Source organism: Eulemur rufifrons, chromosome 8, assembly GCF_041146395.1.
Source record: "Eulemur rufifrons isolate Redbay chromosome 8, OSU_ERuf_1, whole genome shotgun sequence".
Lineage (NCBI taxonomy): Eukaryota > Metazoa > Chordata > Mammalia > Primates > Lemuridae > Eulemur > Eulemur rufifrons.
The window spans coordinates 47,467,191-47,487,497 of NC_090990.1; the positions used below are offsets into that span (position 1 = coordinate 47,467,191).

Here is a 20,307-nt window from a genome sequence, read left to right on the forward strand (position 1 = left end):
GTGGGGCTTGGTCTGAGGTCTACAGTGGTCTGGGGAAGTGGGGGTCGCAGTGCATGCTGGATCTTGCAGTTCCTGCGCCGGAGGCAAGGCAGTGATGATGCGTGGCGTGCTGGGAGTTGAAGTCCAAGTGTTCAACAGGTACTATGGCAGCCGTAATGTGGTTTCTCTATTAGAGAGACTGTTTAAAGATGGGTACTTTCTCTCGGTTGTGCGCTTGCCGCCTTGGTGGGTTAGGGGTAAGGGTGGCGAATAGGTGGACAAAAGGGGTAGATGAAGTAAGCGCAGCAGAGGCCTGAACGCTGTTGCTATCGCTGTCGCCAATCGGAAGACTTTGGTGCCCCGGAAGTGACTGAACTGGTAGGTTTGAAGGGGAGGCCGTTGCCCTAACTACGGTGGCCGCGAGCTCGAGGTACCTGTAGCTTCGGCGCCGAGGTCGGAGCGTCTGCGTGTGTGAGGGCTGCATTTGTGCTGGCTGCTGCTGGAGCTGGAGCATTCCCGGGCTGGTGGCTCCTGCACATTCTTGTAGTTCTCCAGTCCTGTTTCGGTGAGAGATCGTCTTGACGAGGCCAGCGGAGTCGAGGAGGTTGGGACTTAGTGTCTCTTTTTCCCTGTATTACCGGGTTTCTTGAGGGGCCCTGCCCACAGGGAAGACCTTTTGGCCAACCATCTGGGTTCTCTGAGGGTTTTGGTGCCTCCCTCATCTCTCCTTTCTAGTGTCATTTGTCTTCTGACTCCTCCTCGCCCGGTCCTGGGTTCCAGACACGACAAACCGTAAGCCTGACTGTGGGCAGCTGTTCCCCCTTTCCTGGTGTTTTTCTTAGGTGTTCCAGGCATGATCTTCTTGTCCCTTGTGATATCGCATCCATTTGACCCCTTCCCCATGTCAGTGCTCTGTCGCCGTGTTTCTCCTCATTAAAAACAAACAAACAAACAAACAAAAAACCCCACACAAAATTGAAAAACAAAAACAACAACAGCAACAACAAAAACAGATCCCCTGGATCTCAGTCTGCTCACTCCTAGCTTTTTCCTTTTTGGTCTTTGTTACGGCTTCAAACCATAACAAACTAACTTGGATATATTAATGCCTTTCCATCTGAATGTCAACGTTCATTCACTTTGGTTTTCGCTCATCTTAGACCCTCCCTCCCCAACCATATCTAAGGGCTTTTGAGGTTGGGGGTTTAGAATACATTTTTACATATCGTGACTATGAATATTAGAGCCCTCAACAGCCAACTCAAGCAGGATTCTGCTTATTGAGTTTATTTTTTAAAATGATTTCTTTGGCTTACATTTTCATTTTGTACTGATTGTTTTTCCTCATGGGATTCACTCCTACTCTGTAGTTAGAGGAGAATACCTCGTCCTACAGCTCTTTATATCTGACTTAGAAATTTTCTTCTGTTTTCCTGCTTGGACCGTATGTCCCCAGTGGAATTTTTGCAATGATTTTGTGTCAGTTGATGGCAGATAGACACAAGGGAGTGATCTTTCCTTCTTGCTTGCGTGTGATTTGTATTAATATAATAATTAGATTATGAGTCATTGAAAGTACCTGGAGGGACTGGAAAGGCATTGAAAAGTAAAAGTCTGTATTTTCTGAATTTCAAATTGATAAAGCTCCTTTCCTGAACAGAGAAGTTTCTAATTAGTCCAATAAACTGATGCCATATTGAATTATCAGTTCATTAGCTGTAAAATTTAAGTTAAAAAGTGGCCAAATAAGGAATTGTATTACTTAGTAAAAAGTTTAAAATCCATCTAATTGGTGCTCTTTTTCTGTAAAATGAAATGCAAATGTATTGAAAAAGGTATTTGTGATAATTGCCCATGAAATATTTCTAGATATTTTGATAGTTCTGATAAACAGCATTGTATACTATTCACTAATGTTTTGTAGACAGAAATTTTGAACTTCCTGGCTGTCTGGGGACCATGTAACTCATATGAGTTTGCAGCTTCTTTTCTATTCTGATTATTGCACTAGAGAGGTTCTAATACAAAGATGGATCGCTTGAGCCCAGGAGTTTGAGGCTACAGTGAGCTATGATCCTGCTACTACACTCCAGCCTGGGCAACAGAGGGAGATCCTGTCTCAAGACAAACAAACAAAAACACTAAGATTATCATTCTTTTCTAAGTGGTCAAATATAATCTGTGTATATCAGTAAAATGTAAATCTTAATACTTGCACAATGTCATGTTGGGATTATTCCTAATTAATCTGAAATGATTTCAGCCATGCTTAAGATTTGGGGCTAAATATATTTCAGAATTAATTCACTCATGGAATTCTTTATTTGAGAAATGACAAGGAGCTAGACATTACTCAAACTTTTAATATTTATTCTGGGATTTTATTTAGTAGGCATTTATTGAATACTTCTTACTACTTAACTGTTGTCACAAAATCACCAAAATATTTATTGATGAATATCCTCTTGTCTTCAACTCTGTACTAGATGCTTTTAAAGCATTAACTCAGTTATTTATAAAAACTCAGTGAGCTATTGACTATTATTTACATTCAGCAGATGAAGAAACTGAAGCTCAAAAAGTTTTAGTCATTTAGTTCAGTTCTTTTTGACTCTCGCCACTGTACCACAGCTGCAAAGATTTGTTCTCTACCCTGAAATATATAAAGAATATTAATTCAACAAATACTTGCTGAGCAGCACCTTCTCTAGGCCACAGTGTTACAGAAGTGAATAAATACAGTCTCTCTTCTAGGTGTTGGGGACATAGCAGTGAGCAAAAGAGACAATGAAAGTCCCTGCTCTTAGGGAGCCTTGTACCCTAGCAGAATGTATGAGATATAAACCTTGCCTTCAGAAGCAGAAAATATAGCCAATATATATTAGATTTTATGTGAATGTTTTACAGTGTTAAAATGGAGAACAGAGATTAGCTAAGGAAGGTTTCATGAAGAAGATGAGCTTTAGTCTGGAATTTAAATAGTGGTTAGGGATTTGGTAGGTAGAAATTGGGAGGGAAATAATTCTAGATTGAGTTATAAAATGAACAAAATTCCCAAAGCCTAATTATAAGAGAAAGAGATTAGAGAGAAGGACAGGAACTAGACTGCTTTGTATCTTTAGTTCTCTTGCACATAGTAGATACACAGTAAATTTGAAAAAGATGTCTAAATGAATGAAGCTATGGCAAGAGCCCAAATATGAGGTAATAAGGAATTAGATAGATAATCGAGAGTGATTACATTGGGAATGGAGGAAAGGAATGGATTTGAGAGCTGTTGGTGAAAGAACCAGTAGGCTCTTTTAATTATTAAATGTTGGGGATGGGGTAGTAGCCAAGGGAGAAGGGAGGCTAGATTACCAGGTTTGAACTGAGTGGACCAGGTGAATTGTAGATTTACTTATTTCATCAGGTCATGAGATTAAAAAAAAATTCCAAGATGCATCGTTATTTTATGGATCACTAAGAGAAAAAATAGTCAGTTAAACAGACCAAAAGTGTTAATTGTAAGATGCATTTCAATTTCAGAGTTAAAATGTGAAAATCTGTGATCTAGAATTGATGACATAGGTACTCCTTGTGATGGTCAGTAAACCTTATACCCACTTTATTTTTATTTGTTTGAGACTATTTATACATAAATTTGTAATCTTTGACATGCATTCAATCATTTAGCATTTATTTATTAATGAGGCACTCTTCCAGGCCACGGTGATACAGGAGTGAATAAATACAGTCTCTACCCTCAGAATTTACAGTGTAACAGGGGAGGCAGGCATAAATCAAATTCTCAGTGAAAGAAATTTAAAGTTACAACTATGGTAAGTGCCATAAGAAAAAGGACTTGATGTTATACAGAAGAAGAACTGATTATAAAGGGGATAAGAGTAGGGATGGGAGAGGCCAATAAGAAGACTGTTAGAGTAGTACAGATGAAAGATGATATTATCTTGGACAAGGTGGTAGTGAAGACAGAAGTGAATTCAATGGGGGTTGGGAGGCAAGGGCAATATATGTAACCTAAACTTTTGTACCCCCACAATATGCTGAAATAATAATAATAATAATAATAATAAAAGTGAATTCAAGAGATGTTCAGGAGGTGGAACTGGGTGATGGATTAGCTATGGAAGGTGAGGGAGAGGAAGATATCATTGGCTACCTCTGGGTTTTTGGCTGAAGTATCTGGATGGGTTATGGTGCAATTCACTGAGCTGGAGAACATTAAAAGAGGACTAGGTTTGGGGAACATGCTTTGTTTATTAATATTTTTTTTATTGTGGCAGCAGTGTTCAAGATTAGTTTCTTAGTTATTTTTTCCTCTTTTGTGTCATTGTTTCAGTTTAGTATATTTGAGTATTGCTATGCCTGAAATAAGTTTTTTTGGTATTTTTTCTCTTAAATGAGCAGGGTTGAAGTTCTAGAGGAAACCATCTGGAAATATATTGGTATTTGTTTTGAATCTATATGTAACATATTAAACCATATGTGTGAATAGGTAAGTGAGTAATGCAGTTATATATCATCTTTATTTTCACTTGGGATTTGGCAGTAAATTGGACATCTGGTTAAATTCTATTAATAACTTCATTAAGTTGGTACATATGTAATTATAAATGTGCATTAGGGAAAAAAAGACATACTTTAGATTTTTCTTTGAAATGTCTTATTTGTATAATTTTTGATAAGTATTGAACCAATATAGTGTATTGTTTAAGTTTTACTCTTCTTTTCTTTTTTTTTGAGACAGGGTCTCATTATGTTGCTCAGGCTAGTCCCAAACTCCTGAGCTCAAGTGATCCTCCCATTTTGGCCTACCAAAGTGCTAGGATTACAGGCATGAGTCACTGCACCTGGCCTAAATTTTATAGTTCATAATAAATGAGTAGAGTAGAAAGTATAGAGCAAAGAGCATGGGCTTTGGAGTCAGACTGCCTGGATTCAGAGTCTCTTTTGCTATTTTTTTGTTTTCCTACAGACAGGGTCTTGCTCTGCCACCCCGGCTAAGTGCAGTGATGCATTCACAGCTCACTGCAGCCTTGAACTCCTGGGCTCAAGTGAGGCAATCCTCCTGCCTTAGCCTTCTGAGTAGCTAGGACTATAGGTACACACCACCACGCCTAGCTATTTTTTTATATTTTATTTTTATATTTTTTTGTAGAGATGGGGTCTCAGTCTGTTGCCAAGGCTGGTCTCAAACTCCTGGCCTTAAGCTATCCTCCCATCTTGGCTTCCCAACACGCTAGGATTAAAGGGGTGAGCCACCGAACCTGGCCTTTTTTTGCTATTTATTAGCAGTATGACCTTGCAGGAGACTTTCCAATCCTTTGTTGGTTTTTTATTTATAAAATGAGAATAACAATAGTATCTGCCTTACAGAATTGTTTTGAAGATTAAATGAGATGATATATGTACATAGGTTAACAACATTCTTGGTACAAAGTTTAAGTGCTTATTATTATTATTATAGTGATACTGAGTCTGAGATCATCTGGACTTCTCTGTCAACAATTTAATTTTAAGGTTCCTTATAATGAATAAAACTTGATTTGGGGAAAAATTTGTTTGGTATTTATATTTGGATTTGGAGAAAATATTATATGAGATAGCTTTGCTTATTCACTATTGTCCTAGAGCCAGCACATGTCATCTTTTGCAGAATTCTCACTAGAGATTATGTTAAATTTATAGCTATAATAGAAAACTGATGGTTGATTTGTTTGTGATTATTTATTATTTGTTAGGATTATTACCTTTATTTTTAACCTAACCTTTTTGAACTTTGTGTGTGTATGTGTGTGTGTATGTGTGTGTGTGTATATATATGTATATTTTAGCTCTTATGGATAGGATGAAGAAGTAGTTAGGCTTTATAAAGTCTGATCAGTTGCTCTAAAGGCAACTTACTTTCCAACTTTTTTTCTTTTGAAAATTTCAAACCTATAAAAAATTGAAAGAGTAGTACAACAAATACCTGTATATCCTTCCCCTAGATTCACTAGTTGTTAACTCTGTGCCTCTTTTGTGCTCTTGCTTAGTGTTGGACAAGTGCTGTTTCTCTACAGATAAATACACACACACATACACACACGTTTTTTCTTGCTGAATTAGTTGAAAGTAAGATGGAGACATCATGATACTTCATCCGTAAATACTTCATCATGCATCTCCTAAGAACTAGGACATTCTCTTACATAACTATAATGCCAGTAGTATACCCAAATAATTTAACCTCAATATGATAATATTATCTAGTGTACAGTCCATATGCAAAATTAGATTTTTCTAAATATCCCAGTAATGTCATTATAGTATTAAAAAAAAATTACTGAATCTGGCTGGATACAGTGGCTCACACCTGTAATCCCAGTGCTTTGAGAGGCTGAGACAGGAGGATCACTTGAGGCCAAGGAGTTTAAGACCAGCCTGGACAACATAGTGAGGCCCCATCTATAAAAAAAAATTAAAAAAAAATTGTAACTGAATAAAACTGGGTTCGTTTGCTGGTGTACAGTGAAAAGCCAAACATGGAAGCACGGACATTTTGCAGTGAGAAAGTTTGTCAAGCAGCCAACATAAGCAGACAGGAGTCAGAGTCAAATCTGTTTCGCTGAGCTATGATTGGGGCAAGTTTAATAGAGTGTAATGAGGTGTGATCTTATAGGATCTTTTGATGGAGTGATGCCAGGAATTGTACTCTGACTGGATCCTGCCATCAGGTGATGCCAGGGCTTGATCTGATTGGATCCTGGATCCTGCCATGCGATGTCTACTTCTTAATTCAGTTCCTGCTCCTTCTCAGAGCACTTAGGTTCAGCCCATGGTGCACAGTTGGTTCATTTGGGCATGCTCAGGTTATGTGACCTTCAACCTGGGGAGGGGGCTGGTCATAGAAAATGAAAAACAACTCACAACTTTGTTACATAAAAGGGAAACCAGAGTGGTCTAATGTGGTTACAAAATTATCTGGGCTTGGTGGCGGAAACCTGTAGTCCTAGCTACTGGGCAGGTTGAGGCAGGAGGATCTCTTGAGTGGGGGAGTTCGAGGTTACGTCTTGTACCACTGTTCCAGCTTGGGTGAAAGAGCAAGACCCTGTCTTAAAAAAAAAAAAAAAAAAAAAAACCCCAAAACCCCCCAAACTAAAAAAACTAAATTCAATTAGAGATCATGAATTGTATTTAGTAGTCGTGTCTCTCTGTTTTAAGTCTCCCCTTTTCTTTTTCTTTTTTCTTTTTAATCTTTAAGTCATTGTCATTTTTGAAGAGTCTTGGCCAATTGTTTTATAGAAGGCCTCACAAAATTGATTTGTCTGATTGTTTCCTCACAGTTAGTTTCAGGTTAGTTTTTTGTTTTGTTTTGTTTTTTGTGTTTTTACTATCACATAGGTGATGTTTTGAACTTTCTATTTCATCACATCAGGATTAATATAACGATAGTTTGTCCCATTATTGGTGATGTTAGGATCGATCACTTAGTTTAGCCAGATTTTTACATTCTAAAAGTAACTTTTTCCTTTTGTACTTAATAATTATTCTGTGGGGGTGCTACTTTGAGATCATGTGGATATTCTGTTTTCCAGCAGTTTTTTTTTTTCTATCCAGTGGTTAGTAGCCATTGATAATCCTTGCCAGATTCAATCATTCCTTTGGTGGTTGTCAAATAGTGATTTCCCAATTCTGTCAATCCTACATATATTTGCTGGCTATTTTCTCTAAAGAAGCGCTTAGCTCTTCCTCCTCTCTTTTTATTTTATTAATAGTATCGCTATGTACCTAAGGATTCTTTTTTCAAAATTTATGCAATGCATTATAATCTGTAACTTCATTATTTTTTACGATTATCTCAAATTTGATCAGTGATAGTCCCTTTAAGCTAGTTCCTTTGGCCTTTGGATATGTCCACATTGCTATTTGAGCACTTTCTTACTATTTTGCACAATACTGTGTTCCAGGCTAACCTTGTTCGTTCTCTGTTTGATACCTGGAGTCAGCCATTTTACTATGGAGTTCTGGTTCATTTTAGTGGGGAATGATACTTAGAAACCAAGATCTGGGCGTTGGATATGTTCATTGCTACTGATGTGTCACTGGCTCTAGACCCTTTAAATGGACACACACACTCTTTTTATGAAATCATGAGTTCATAGGAGACCTTTAATTTATATTTAGTACTAGTTTTCTTCACTTTCCCCCAATTCATACTTATATCTCTGTTTTTCCATAGGGACAATTTTGATTCTCAATTGTATCAATATATTTACTCATCTACAGTAAACTACAACATACATAAAATCCTACAACATGCATAAAATAGTTTTGGAATTACTAGACCAATATTGCTTTCAATAACAGATCTACCAAGTAAAGATTTCTTTGCCAATATATCCCACTAAATGTATATAGTCAAAGTAGGTGTTCAAAGTTATTTGAATTATTTTTTCTGTGTGATGATGTTATCAATTTAAAATATAGTTAGGTTCCTACTAAACTACTTTTTAAATAGACTTTCTATAAAATCAGTTATCTGTAAAACTACTAAAGTAGACTCTAGAACAGTTATATCAGCTGGAGAATATTCAGTTTTAAAGTTTGTAAGACTTTAAACTTGTAGCTCTATTTTCCAATTGGTATAATACTATTTAAAATTAGGAATAACAAGAAAAGTGACATCAGATGATTCCATTTGCAAGCCAAAACAATTGTGTTTGTGAACATTTTAAACAATGCTTTTTTAAAAAAAAACTGATGATACAATTCAAGCATTAATCTTTAACAATAGACATAATTGTTGAGAGTACTTTAACTCATTCCCAAGTAATATGTCTAGTGTTTCCCTGTATTTATACCCTGAATAGAAAGATTTATGTTTATATGTAAGTCTTTGTTCTTTGTATTTGAAGAATGCCTTTTGTGACTGTGTTTTTACCCTGTGATCTTATTCATGTGTGAATATTCTCATTGGAAAGGGTAACACATTTCTCATAATAGTTATAATGCTTTACATCTCTATTGTGAGATATAACCACTTCTAGCTTTTTGTAATGGTTAGTTATAAACATCTTGCTTATTAGAATGTAAGGTTAATGAGGGCAAGAACTGCACTTCATGGCTCATTGTATCTTCCTTGGTTCCTTGCAGGAGTAACCACTTAAATACTTGGTGATATTTTGTGTTTAAATAACATGTAGTTGCTAGCCTCAACAATATGGATGTACCTTTTTCTTGACAAGAGTAACTAATAGAATGGGTCTTGGAAAAACGTCTTATTATCTCAGCCCATTTTCTGTTGCTTATAACAGAATACCTGAAACTGGATAATTTATAAAGAAAAGGGAATTTATTTCTTAAGGTCAGGGGGCCACATCTGGTGAGAGCCTTCTTGCTTGTGAGGACTGTCTGCAGAGTTCTAAGGCAGTGCAGGGCATCACATGGTGAGGGGGCCGAGTGTGTTACCTCAGGTCTCTTTACTTTTTGTTGTAAAGCTACCAGTCCCACTCCTATGATAACTTGTTAATCCATTAACTCATTAATGTATTAATCCATTAGAAGGCAGAGCGCTCATGACCCAATTACCTCTTAAAGGTCCTGCCTCTCAATACTGCCACCTTGGGGATTAAGTTTCAACATTCGTTTTGGAGGGGAGAAACATTCAAACCATCCATGTTTAGTTATTACAGACCTCAAAAATCACTATGTCTCAAACTAAATTGCCCATTTTCACCTTAACCTTCTCCACTTGGGTTCCCTGTTTCTATTAATGAACCCATTATCCTCCTAGACATTGCACTTGAAATCTGAAAGTCACTTTAGTCTCCTCTCTTGTATGTGGGCATATACACATTCATATATTTGTATGATGTTGCTAGTTTTACCATGGCCACTTTTTGTTTTTATCTCCCCATTTCTAATCCCGTTACCTCATTACCACTCATACAATCTTATGACCAGTTGAAGGAATTGGGATATTTAATGTGGAAAAGAGAAGATTGGAGGGGAGAGGGTTGGGAGGTATGTCTTTGAATATCAGATGGTCCGTCAAATGGAAGGACCAGTTATAATAGAAACTAACTGAGAGACAGAATTTTGGTTCCACATAGTATCTTTCTAGCAAGTGTAGTTTAAAATTAGCAGATACCATGTAGTTACTGTGGATGCTCCAGAAATAGAGAATAAACAGTTTAAAACATTATCAGGCTTTTAAACTTACAGGTGTGTTTTGAGCCTATAACAATACTCATTAAGTACTGAGCTTCGTGTTCTAGAAGTGTTTCTTCAGAGGCTGAGGGTCTGCAGTTGGCAAGGATGTTGTAAAGGAGATCTTGTTAGTATATGGGTAGTTAAACCCAGTTAGTGATTAGTGATTAATGAGTCTGCACCAGAGAGCAGATCAGATTTCTTGGGTTGGGAGTGATATTTTTTTCAATCTTTTAAATTGACACATTTTTCTTTCACTACTCCTCTCTACCCAAGTACTATTGATTAGGAGAGATTACTGATAGATTGGAGTGTATTGTGTGGGACAGTGGTCAAGAACTGTTACTATTAGTACTTTTTAGTGACTAGATGCTTTGTAAGTTCCCTTTTAATCCTGAGATTCTGACATCCTTCACTTCTTGTAAGGGTTGATTGTAGTTTGTTAATTTAATGGTTTGGTTCCCTGTGTTACTTCTTCTATATAGATTGCATACGTAATAGCTTGGAAAGTTGCATTATCTTTTCTTCCTTTTTTTATTTTCAGACACAGGGTCTTGCTTTTTTGCCCAGGCTGGAGTACAGTGGGTGTGATCATAGCTCACTATAACTTTGGGCTTCTGGGCTCCATCGATCCTCCTGCCTCAGCTTTTAAAAATTAACCCCAGCTAATTAAAAAAAATTTTTTTTTTTTTTTTTTTTTAGAGATGGGGTCTGACTGTGTTGCCCAGGCTGGGAAAGTTGCATTTTAAAGTATGGAGGCTCCAGATATTTATAGTTACCTTGGACTCATCAAAGGTTACTAAGAACCTGACATAATTAAAATTTATTTATGAAACTACTGTATATTAAATACTGTGTTCTTCTTAGAGATAAGATCAAGGCTTAAGGCTGTCTTAAGACATCCTAGGTATCATTAAGAATTCTTATTGTGGTCTTCAAGTAAATGATTGAGGTCATTTAAATTCATTATATCCCATTTAGGTTGGTTACAATGATGACTTTGCACAGTCTGTAAACATATAATATGCAGTGCTGCACAAGTGGAGGTTTTTGCCACAAGTTGTACGAGGAACTTGATAGAAGTCATGTGTGAAGGTAAATGTGTCTTCTCAATACTTAGTTTTTTCCATATATAGTTGACCTTTTAGATTCAAGAGAAGAATGTATAAGTATTATATTTTATTTAAGTCATAATTATAAAGTAGCTGTGTGTTGACTTAGTGCTTTTAACTGGAGGATGTGATCCTGAAGAATGTTAAGAAAGTTTATAAGATGTATCCTTGAAGCAAAGCTATCTTAATTAGTCTCTTTGCTATCAGTCTTTTATTCCTCTTTTTAAAGCCAGTTTCTGAATTTGTATGTCCTGCCTTGATCATGTTGCTGTTCCTTTTTTGAATATTTTTGTCTTTATTTCTTATTGCCATCTACCTTGCCTAACCATTAGCTCTGAAAGGGCACATTCTATGTAAATATTACCATTGCTCTCCCCTTCTTCATATTTGCTACTTTTTTTTTGTCTGCTGTCTCCTTAGGTGTCTTTTCTGGAGGATTTACACACTGAACATTTTTTAAGAGTATAAGTTCAGTGCATAAAGACAGAAGATTGGCAGGTAAAGGGAAGGAATAGAAATGGGCACAATAATTGATATTTCTGTAAACAAAGAACTGAGATGAAGAGAAGAAATAAGAGAGCAGAGAAGATAGCCCAATGTAAAAGAGACCTTCAGGATCAGATAAGGGATTGATATTTGTTACTAAAAATACAGACAAGTAGAGAATGTTCTATACAGTAGATGCAAAACTTAGAGCAGGTCTCATAGTTCATTTTATTTGATGAAGCACATCAGAAATTCTAAATCAATACCTGTGTTTCATCTAGCAGCAGAATACCATTTGAGGAAGATGCCCAAGCATATGCAAATCCCAGAAGTCTGCATATGTGTTTTTGCCCATTGTTCTATGTGCCCAAGATGTATTCTGTAGACTCAGTCCCTGAAGTTCTGTCAGGAGCTTTATTTGGCTTTAAATTCTCAGTGAATAAAATAGTCTATCTGTTGCCACATGGGAGAGGTTGATTACCCTCACTTGCCCTCCAAGGACATTTATTTGAGTTCCCTTTACATTTATCAGTTTATAATTTATTGACTGTTTTAGTGCATGGTTATGGTTAGAAAAGTGACTCTCTAAAAGTTACATCTGAGTCTGAATCAATAATTTTCATATCAAATGTTGTAGTTCTGTTCTTCAAAAGAATTCTGCTTAGTCCTCACTCTGCTTTTTCTATCATTATTAGTAAAGTTTAGGAATAAACCTCATCTGGTAGCTTTATCTTTCTTTACTGAGAATGAAATAAAGTTTTCTCCTCTTTAATGCTATTATCTTCTAATTAAAAATGGATTTGTCAGAATGTTAACAGTGAACTGAAATATGGAGATGGTGGATGATAAGATTTGTTGTATGCATTAATTAGGAACATCTACTTCCAAAAAGATTTAGTAATTTCTCAAAAGTTTTAAATAATCTATAAATACCTTCTAAAAAGTAATTTGGAAATTGTGAGGAATGTTATTTTTATTATTTGAGACAAATTCTTGCTCTGTCACCCCAGCTAGAATGCAGTGGCATTATCATAGTTCACTGCAGCCTCCAAACTCCTGGGCTTAAGCTGTCCTCCTGCCTCAGCCTCTCAAGTAGCTGAGACTACAGGTGCATGCTACCACACCCAGCTAATTTTTCTATTTTTTGTAGAGATGGGGTCTCACTCTTGCTCAGGCTGAAGAATGTTATTTTGATGCTTTTCCAGACTGAAGCTCTGATGACACCACATAAAATAAACAACAATTTTGGCATATTAGCTCGATCACTGGGGTAGTCAAGCCAGGTATTTTAGGTCCTAGAGGGATTGAAAATATACTGGATAATGGCTAAATCATCATTTCACTTTATGCCTGGTAGACAAATGAATTTCAATTCATTTTAATTTTTTTAAAAACCAGGGAAGCTTTTGGAAAGGGAGTTTGTGGGTGAGGGTAGTTTTAGAATTTTGCAGTGAGACTATTACTCTCAAAGTTCATTGTGGTTTCCTCATGTGTTTTTTTTTTTTTTTTTTTTTGCTCATTTGCAGTTAAACTAAAAGTACTGTTTGTCTTACTTTTCCTTGGCTTATCTCACAAATATAAAGAAAACATTTTAATAGACTGGACTGAAGTATTAATTTATTCTTTTTTCTCTTGCCAAATCTCACCACACTTATTTTAAGGAGAAACAAAGTTATAAATTAATAAGGGATATCCTCCAAGTCATTTTATTTAGCCAAAGCTTCCCTGGGGAATTAAATTGAGGAAGTTAAGTTTTCACATGACTAAATAGCTGAATCTGATGTCTTTAAGAACCGCAAGAGTAGAATTCTTCATCTTAAAAAGGAAAAAAAAAATCTCAGCATTTTAATTTTATCTCTCAACTGTTTAGGAATTTTGTAATAGGATGTCTTCTCTGTAGATTTCTTAGTCCAGAAGTTCCAGTTCTATTGTTGGAATTTAACATAACCTAGTTACATTTGTAACTTTATGTATTAAATTTTTCATTTGAACAATTTACGTTTGAATAATTTCATTATTATTTTAAAAGAAGCTCAATGTGAACAATTTAAATAGTAAAGAAAATTACAAAGAAGAAAGTCAAAATAGAGGTTTCATTTCTTAGAGATTTTTATTTTAATATTATGAACTTCTAGACATTGTTTTATGCATATATGTAGTGTGCAGGCATATGTGTATGTACATGCATATATAATATTTATGCATGTACATCCATAGATTGTATTCATGCTGTTTCCTTTTTTCTTCCCTCTATGCCCTGGATATCTTTTTATGGTGATAAATATAGATCTATATCACTATTATATGTATATGCCATAATTTAGTCATCAGCAGATAATTTTGTGTCTGTTATGTGCTGGCTGTGCTGATTCTATGCCCTCAAGGAATTTATTATTTAAGAAATAATTATGTAAAATGCTTATTTTCTCAGGATTGCCAGTTTTATCTCTTGTGATGATAAAAAAGATGAAATTCCTTTAATGTACCTTTCTTTGGCCTAGTAAGGTTGAAAATATTTTCATATATTTGTGGCCTACTTCTTTTTTTAATTGCCTTTTTTTTTCCATTTGAGTTTTTTTCTTATTGCTTTATAAGAGCTTTTTGTATATTAAGGACATTAACCCTTTGTGTATGTAATAGGTATTAAACTTTTTCCCTAATAGGTAAGTTGTAGTTCAACCTGGTTCATGCTATTTTTCCTCTTCCTCTACAAAGTTTTCATTTTTATGTACTTACATTTTCCTTTCTGATTTCTGGTTTTGCAAACCATGCTTAGAAAGGCCTTTTCTACCCCGAAATTATTTAAAAAATTTTAATCTGTGTTTCCTTGGAGTATGTGTACATGTGCTGTGTGTTTACATTTGCATTTAAATCTTTGATTCATCTAGAAATCATAATGTGTGAAGTCATCATCCAGCTTTATTTTTTTAAACCGGTTAGCTCACTATTCTAGCACTATTGATTAAATTAACCGTCTTTTTTCACTGATGTGAGATATCTCTCATATTAAGTACTAAATCCTTAAATATGCTTAGGTATATTTCTGTGCTCCCTATTATGTTTTATTCAGTGTCATCCTGTGGTAATAAGAAAAATAAATTTAACTAGCACTAAACTTTAATTACTATAGTTTTATAGTGTCTTTTAATATGCAGTAGGGCAAATCTCATTAGGAATTTCTGGTTATTTCTTTATAAAGTGTATCAATTTGTAATACTTTCTAACATGGTTCAAGAGATCACCTTTCAAAATATCTCTGATTGCTCTAAAGTTAAGATTTTTAGAAACAGCCATTTAAATTTTTGTTATAGAAATAAAGTGGTTTTCAATCTTTATGGAAGAATGGAATTCACTTTTAGTTATGAAAAGTAATTATACTGAATTATTAAACTAGCAACAGCTAACCCTTAGTTTGACCTTTTGATAATAATTTTATTGTTTTCATCTACCCTGTATAACAATGATGCTAAAAGTATTCTTATAGAATATTTAAGGACATGTTCCAAAGCATTTCAGTTGTTTTAGTTTGGGGGTTAAGTTATTCTGAATACATAGTCCAAGTAGAAGGAGTTTTAACTAAATAACAATAAAAGAACAACTCAACAATTTATTCTATTCTAAGTGCCTTAAGATCAGAATATTTGGCCGGGCGTGGTGGCTCACGCCTGTAATCCTAGCACTCTGGGAGGCCGAGGTGGGCGGATCGTTTGAGCTCAGGAGTTCGAGACCAGCCTGAGCAAGAGCGAGACCCCATCTCTACTAAAAATAGAAAGAAATTATATGGACAGCTAAAAATATATATAGAAAAAATTAGCCGGGCATGGTGGTGCATGCCTGTAGTCCCAGCTACTCGGGAGGCTGAGACAGGAGGATCCCTTGAGCTCAGGAGTTTGAGATTGCTGTGAGCTAGGCTGACGCCACGGCACTCACTCTAGCCTGGGCAACAGAGTGAGACTCTGTCTCAAAAAAAAAAAAAAAAAAAAAAAGATCAGAATATTTGTCTCATTAATGTCTATATTTAACATAATATCTTACCTTGCTTTTTTTTAGGAGTCATTATCTAAAATACATACTTTCTCCATACAAAATGTCTAATTGCTCATTATCTTCATCTTTCTCCCATCCACCTTAAGGCATCTTGACTTTCACACCCTTGCTAAGGACTGTCCAGAGTGTTCCTGATGGCTGGCTGGGAACTGTCTGAACCAAAAAGTCTTCTGTGTGGCCTGCTTTCTTTCTGACTTAAGAAGAAAATACCTGTATGTACATTCTCCTATCTAAATATTTTGGATTTAGAAGAGTCAAGGTTAGTGGCTTTTTAAAAATAAACTTTTAAAATTCTAAAAATATGTTCTTTGTTTAAGATTTGGAAAATGTGGGCAATTGTGGTATAAAAATAACCACAGAGAAACTATTGTTAAAAATTTTGGTGTATTTCTTTTTAACTTTCTAACTGCCCCCCCAAACCTACCCCTGACACCCTCTTGCCTGTGTCATATGATACATAAGTTTCAGATTCTGCATAGTGTTTCCCCATTTTCATAAACTCTTTGGAGACATTTTTAATAGATGTATAATCCATCATGTGGATGCACTATATATAATTCACACATTTTATAAACTTTTTTCCTTTTTGCTTTTCCATATTTTGCTAAATTATGCATGCAGTTTTCTTTCCTTTTCTTTATTCCATTGTCAGTTAAAAAAAATTCTAATCCTGGTGAGAGTGCTGCTGTGATACACCTATATTTCATTAATTTATCAGTTCACTGATTCATTTAATAAATATTTTTGAGAACCAATTGTGTGCCAGATAGAATTTAAGGACACTTAATTTACTGTCTAGTGTAGGAGACAGGTAAAAAATAAGTAATTACAGTGCAATGAGTGCTGTGATAGAGGAAGACATAGGATCCTATAAGAGCTAAGAGGAGGACAGCTGTTTAAGTTTGAGGTTTAGGGAGGGTAGTTAGGGAAATTTTACTAATCTTACCAGAGGAAGTGAAACTGGGCCTTAGGAGCTCATGATAGTAAGTAGTCAAAACAGTGAGAGTGAGCAGGAAGACAATTGAGGTAGAGGAAACAACACATTTAAAGGTTTGGAGGAATCAGCATATCAAGTTCAGGAAGCTTTAATGTTAATACTAGAAATAGTTTTAGCATATTATTGAAGAAAACCAAAATATTGCTCCCCAAAATATTGGGGATTATTAAGTTAAAAATACTGAAAATGGGGGGGGAACACTCTGCCTCAACCTCTATTTGCATGATGACAGGACATAAATCCTTCCTTACTGGAGACTGGCTTATTGGCCCAGAGAAGGCCCCAGCAGGCACCAGAAGAGTCTGGGAACTCTTGAGGAATATATTTATAGCTTTAATTCTCATTTATACATCAGAAATTCTCAAATTAATATCGTGACCCTGACTTCTCCATTGAGCTCCAGGTCTATATATCCAACTGCCTAGTTGACATCTCTAGAATACCTTGAGGATAGAAGCTTCAAGAGAGCAAGTATTTCATTGCCGTTGTTCTCTGCTGTATCTGTGATGCCTAGAACAGTGCCTGGCAATAATTTATCAAGTGATTAAATAAATGAATGATTCTCTACTTGTATTTCTCAGAGACATCTGAAATACCACATATCTCAAATCAAATTTATAAACTCCTCTGTCTTATCTGCTCCTTTCCTAATGTTTCCTATTTCAATGATTGGCACCATCTGTTTAGTTTCACCAGCCAGAAGCCTGAGACCTCTTCCTCACCTTTCACATCCATTGTATCACCAAGACTTATTGAATTTTTGACAAGTTTCCTAATATGTCCATTTCTCTCCATCTTTACTGCTCCAGTCCAAGTTACTATAATCTCTCTCCTAGTCCTGTACAATACAGGTTGAGCATCTCAAATCTGAAATCCAAAATGCTCCCAAATCTGAAACATTTTGAGTGCTGACATAACACTCAAAGGAAATGCTCATTGGAGCATTTCAGATTTTGGATTTTGAGATTAGGAATGCTCAACTGGTAAGTATATTTAATGCAAATATTCCAAAATCTGAAAAAAATTAAAATCTAAAACACTTCTGGTCCCATGGGTTTTGCATAAGGGATACTCAACCTATAGTAGTAAACTCTCCTTATCTACTCTTGTCCTTTTCCAGTTTATTCTCCATACTGCTGTTGGAGTAAAACAAACAAAAAACAAACTTACTGAATCTGATTGTGATATTCCTGTTTGAAACCAGTTGCTCTTAGAAAGAGGGAAAATTCTTAACTTGCTCTACAAGGCCCCTTGCTTGTGCTCTGGCCTCTGTCTAACCATGTAGCCTCATCTCAAGCCACTTTTTTGGACTTTCTGTTTTCTAGTCGCATTGGATTTTTTAATTCTTCCAACAGACATGCTTTGTCTTGCCTCAGAACTATAATGTATAATTAGTAGCTTTTAATACATATTATAAAATGGACTGTCTATTGTTAGAGAAATGAATATATCAATATTTTTGTGTAGATATTTATAACCCTAAAAGGGTAATGTTCTGTGTAATATTCTTTTCTTGAAAGGGAAACCATCTGTGAATGATTGCAAATAAGTGGAAGCATTTTCGGTTATAATTTGTTCCTCTTTCAGATTATATCACATATCTCAATTTTACCTCAAGTTGGTTATAAAACAAACAGTTATGAGCTACATTTATTCTCATTTTAAAATGAGAAAACATTTTGTTGTAAATTCTTTTTTTTAAAAAAACGTAGTATTGAGATAGGAAGGAAATGTAGGAGATGTCTAATTTAAAAAACTTAACAATTAGACTTATGAAACTTATATGAAAGTAGTGACTTATTATCAGTGGAAGTCTCCATTCTGAAGATAGTCAACATTTTTTTTTCATTTTCAAACCACCTTCTCTGATTACAAATAAAAAAATCTTTTTTTTTATTTCAGTATATTATGGGGGTACAAAAGTTTAGGTTATGTATATTGCCCTCCCCTCCTCCCCCTCCCAGTCAGAGCTTCAAGCGTGTCCATCCCCCAGACGGTGTGCATCACACTCATTATTTATGTATACACTCATCTCCTCCTCCCCCCTCCCATCTGCCCAACACCCGATTAATGTTATTACTATATGTGCACTTAGGTGTTGATCAATGAAACCAATTTGATGGTGAGTACATATGGTGCTTATTTTTCCATTCTTGGGATACTTCTCTTGGTAGAATGGGTTCCAGCTCTATCCAGGAAAATACAAGAGGTGGTATATCACCATTGTTTCTTATAGTTGAGTAGTACTCCATGGTATACATATACCACATTTTATTAATCCACTCATGTATTGATAGGCACTTGGGTTGTTTCTACTTCTTTGCAATTGTGAATTATGCTGCTTAATTACAAATGAAACGAATCTTGTATATTCTCACAGGCACCAAAGCCAAGCTGTTACTTAATTGGATTATTGTATCAATTTTGAGCAATTGGTGGAGATCATTGCTTTGTTTTGTGTGATAATTTTGTTGTTAAATATTTGGTATTAAATATTTTTTATAATTATATATTTATAGAATATCTTCTATAAGATTTCTGTCTGTAAAATGAGAATTTGGCTTTCTGTCTATAAAATGAGAAATTGATTTGTTCATTTCCAGTTCAAAATATATTTAATCACTTAAGTAACTAGTAGGTATGGTACTGTATAACCATATATGTGCTGATTATTTATATTTCCTTAATTTTTTTTAAGTCAGTACAAAAGATTAAACTCTACAGAAGAATGCAATCAAGTGATGGCTTTTTCTTTAGAATTTGAATATGGAGGCCACAGGAACAGATGAAGTTGACAAGCTAAAAACTAAATTTATATCTGCTTGGAACAACATGAAATATAGTAAGTATCATGATTTTAAAATTGTTTAAATCTGAAGAAATATTTGAAGATATGTATCATTTTCCTTATTAAGTCACTGATAATTAACTTGAGAATAAATGATATACTTTACTTGAATGAAATATTTCCATAAGGAATATAGTTAAGAATACCTCTTGAAGAAATAGTCAAATATCAGCATAAACATTGCTTAGTAATCAAGCATACTGTCTGGTCTTTTTTTTTTTTTAATTTGTTAGAGTATATTGATATTCTCATGATTTGTGTACTTTTTTAACTTCCCAAAGCACATAGAATTTATTCAGATGATGATAATACCTCAGTTTTTCATACTCAATTTCAGGTAGTTTCATTTCCAAACCAGGAAATAAGCAAAATAGATCTCTGAATACACAAAATAATGTAAAGTTCATATACCAATACCTCTTATATTTCTTCTAGACCTTATTTTTAACCTAGTTACTATTGGTTTGAAAACAAATCCAATAAGGATAATATGGAGATTTTTCAAACTCACCTAAGATGGAGAAGTACTGGAGCAGAACCAGTTTCAATAGGAAACAGTTCATATCCGTAAAATTGGAATGAAAATAAACCCCCTTCCTTAATAATGCAAATTCAGGTAAAATATGATTGGCAGTTGGCTCCTG

General features: G+C 35.1%; 1 protein-coding gene across 3 annotated transcripts in view; it reads left to right on the plus strand.

The window, feature by feature from the left end:
• The first annotated feature begins 409 nt into the window (after positions 1–409).
• Positions 410–20,307, plus strand: part of ATG4C (autophagy related 4C cysteine peptidase) — an 81,631-nt gene continuing 61,733 nt past the window's right edge. Inside the window, exons 1-3 of one of the 3 annotated variants that reach the window (XM_069478015.1) lie at positions 428–544; positions 15,905–16,077; positions 19,514–19,657. In XM_069478015.1, coding sequence (XP_069334116.1) covers positions 19,582–19,657 — 76 coding nt within the window. In that variant the 5' untranslated portion in view covers positions 428–544; positions 15,905–16,077; positions 19,514–19,581. Of the gene's footprint in view, positions 545–15,904; positions 16,078–19,513; positions 19,658–20,307 lie in introns of all 3 variants that reach the window. The other 2 variants (XM_069478016.1, XM_069478017.1) reach the window with 2 other exon arrangements.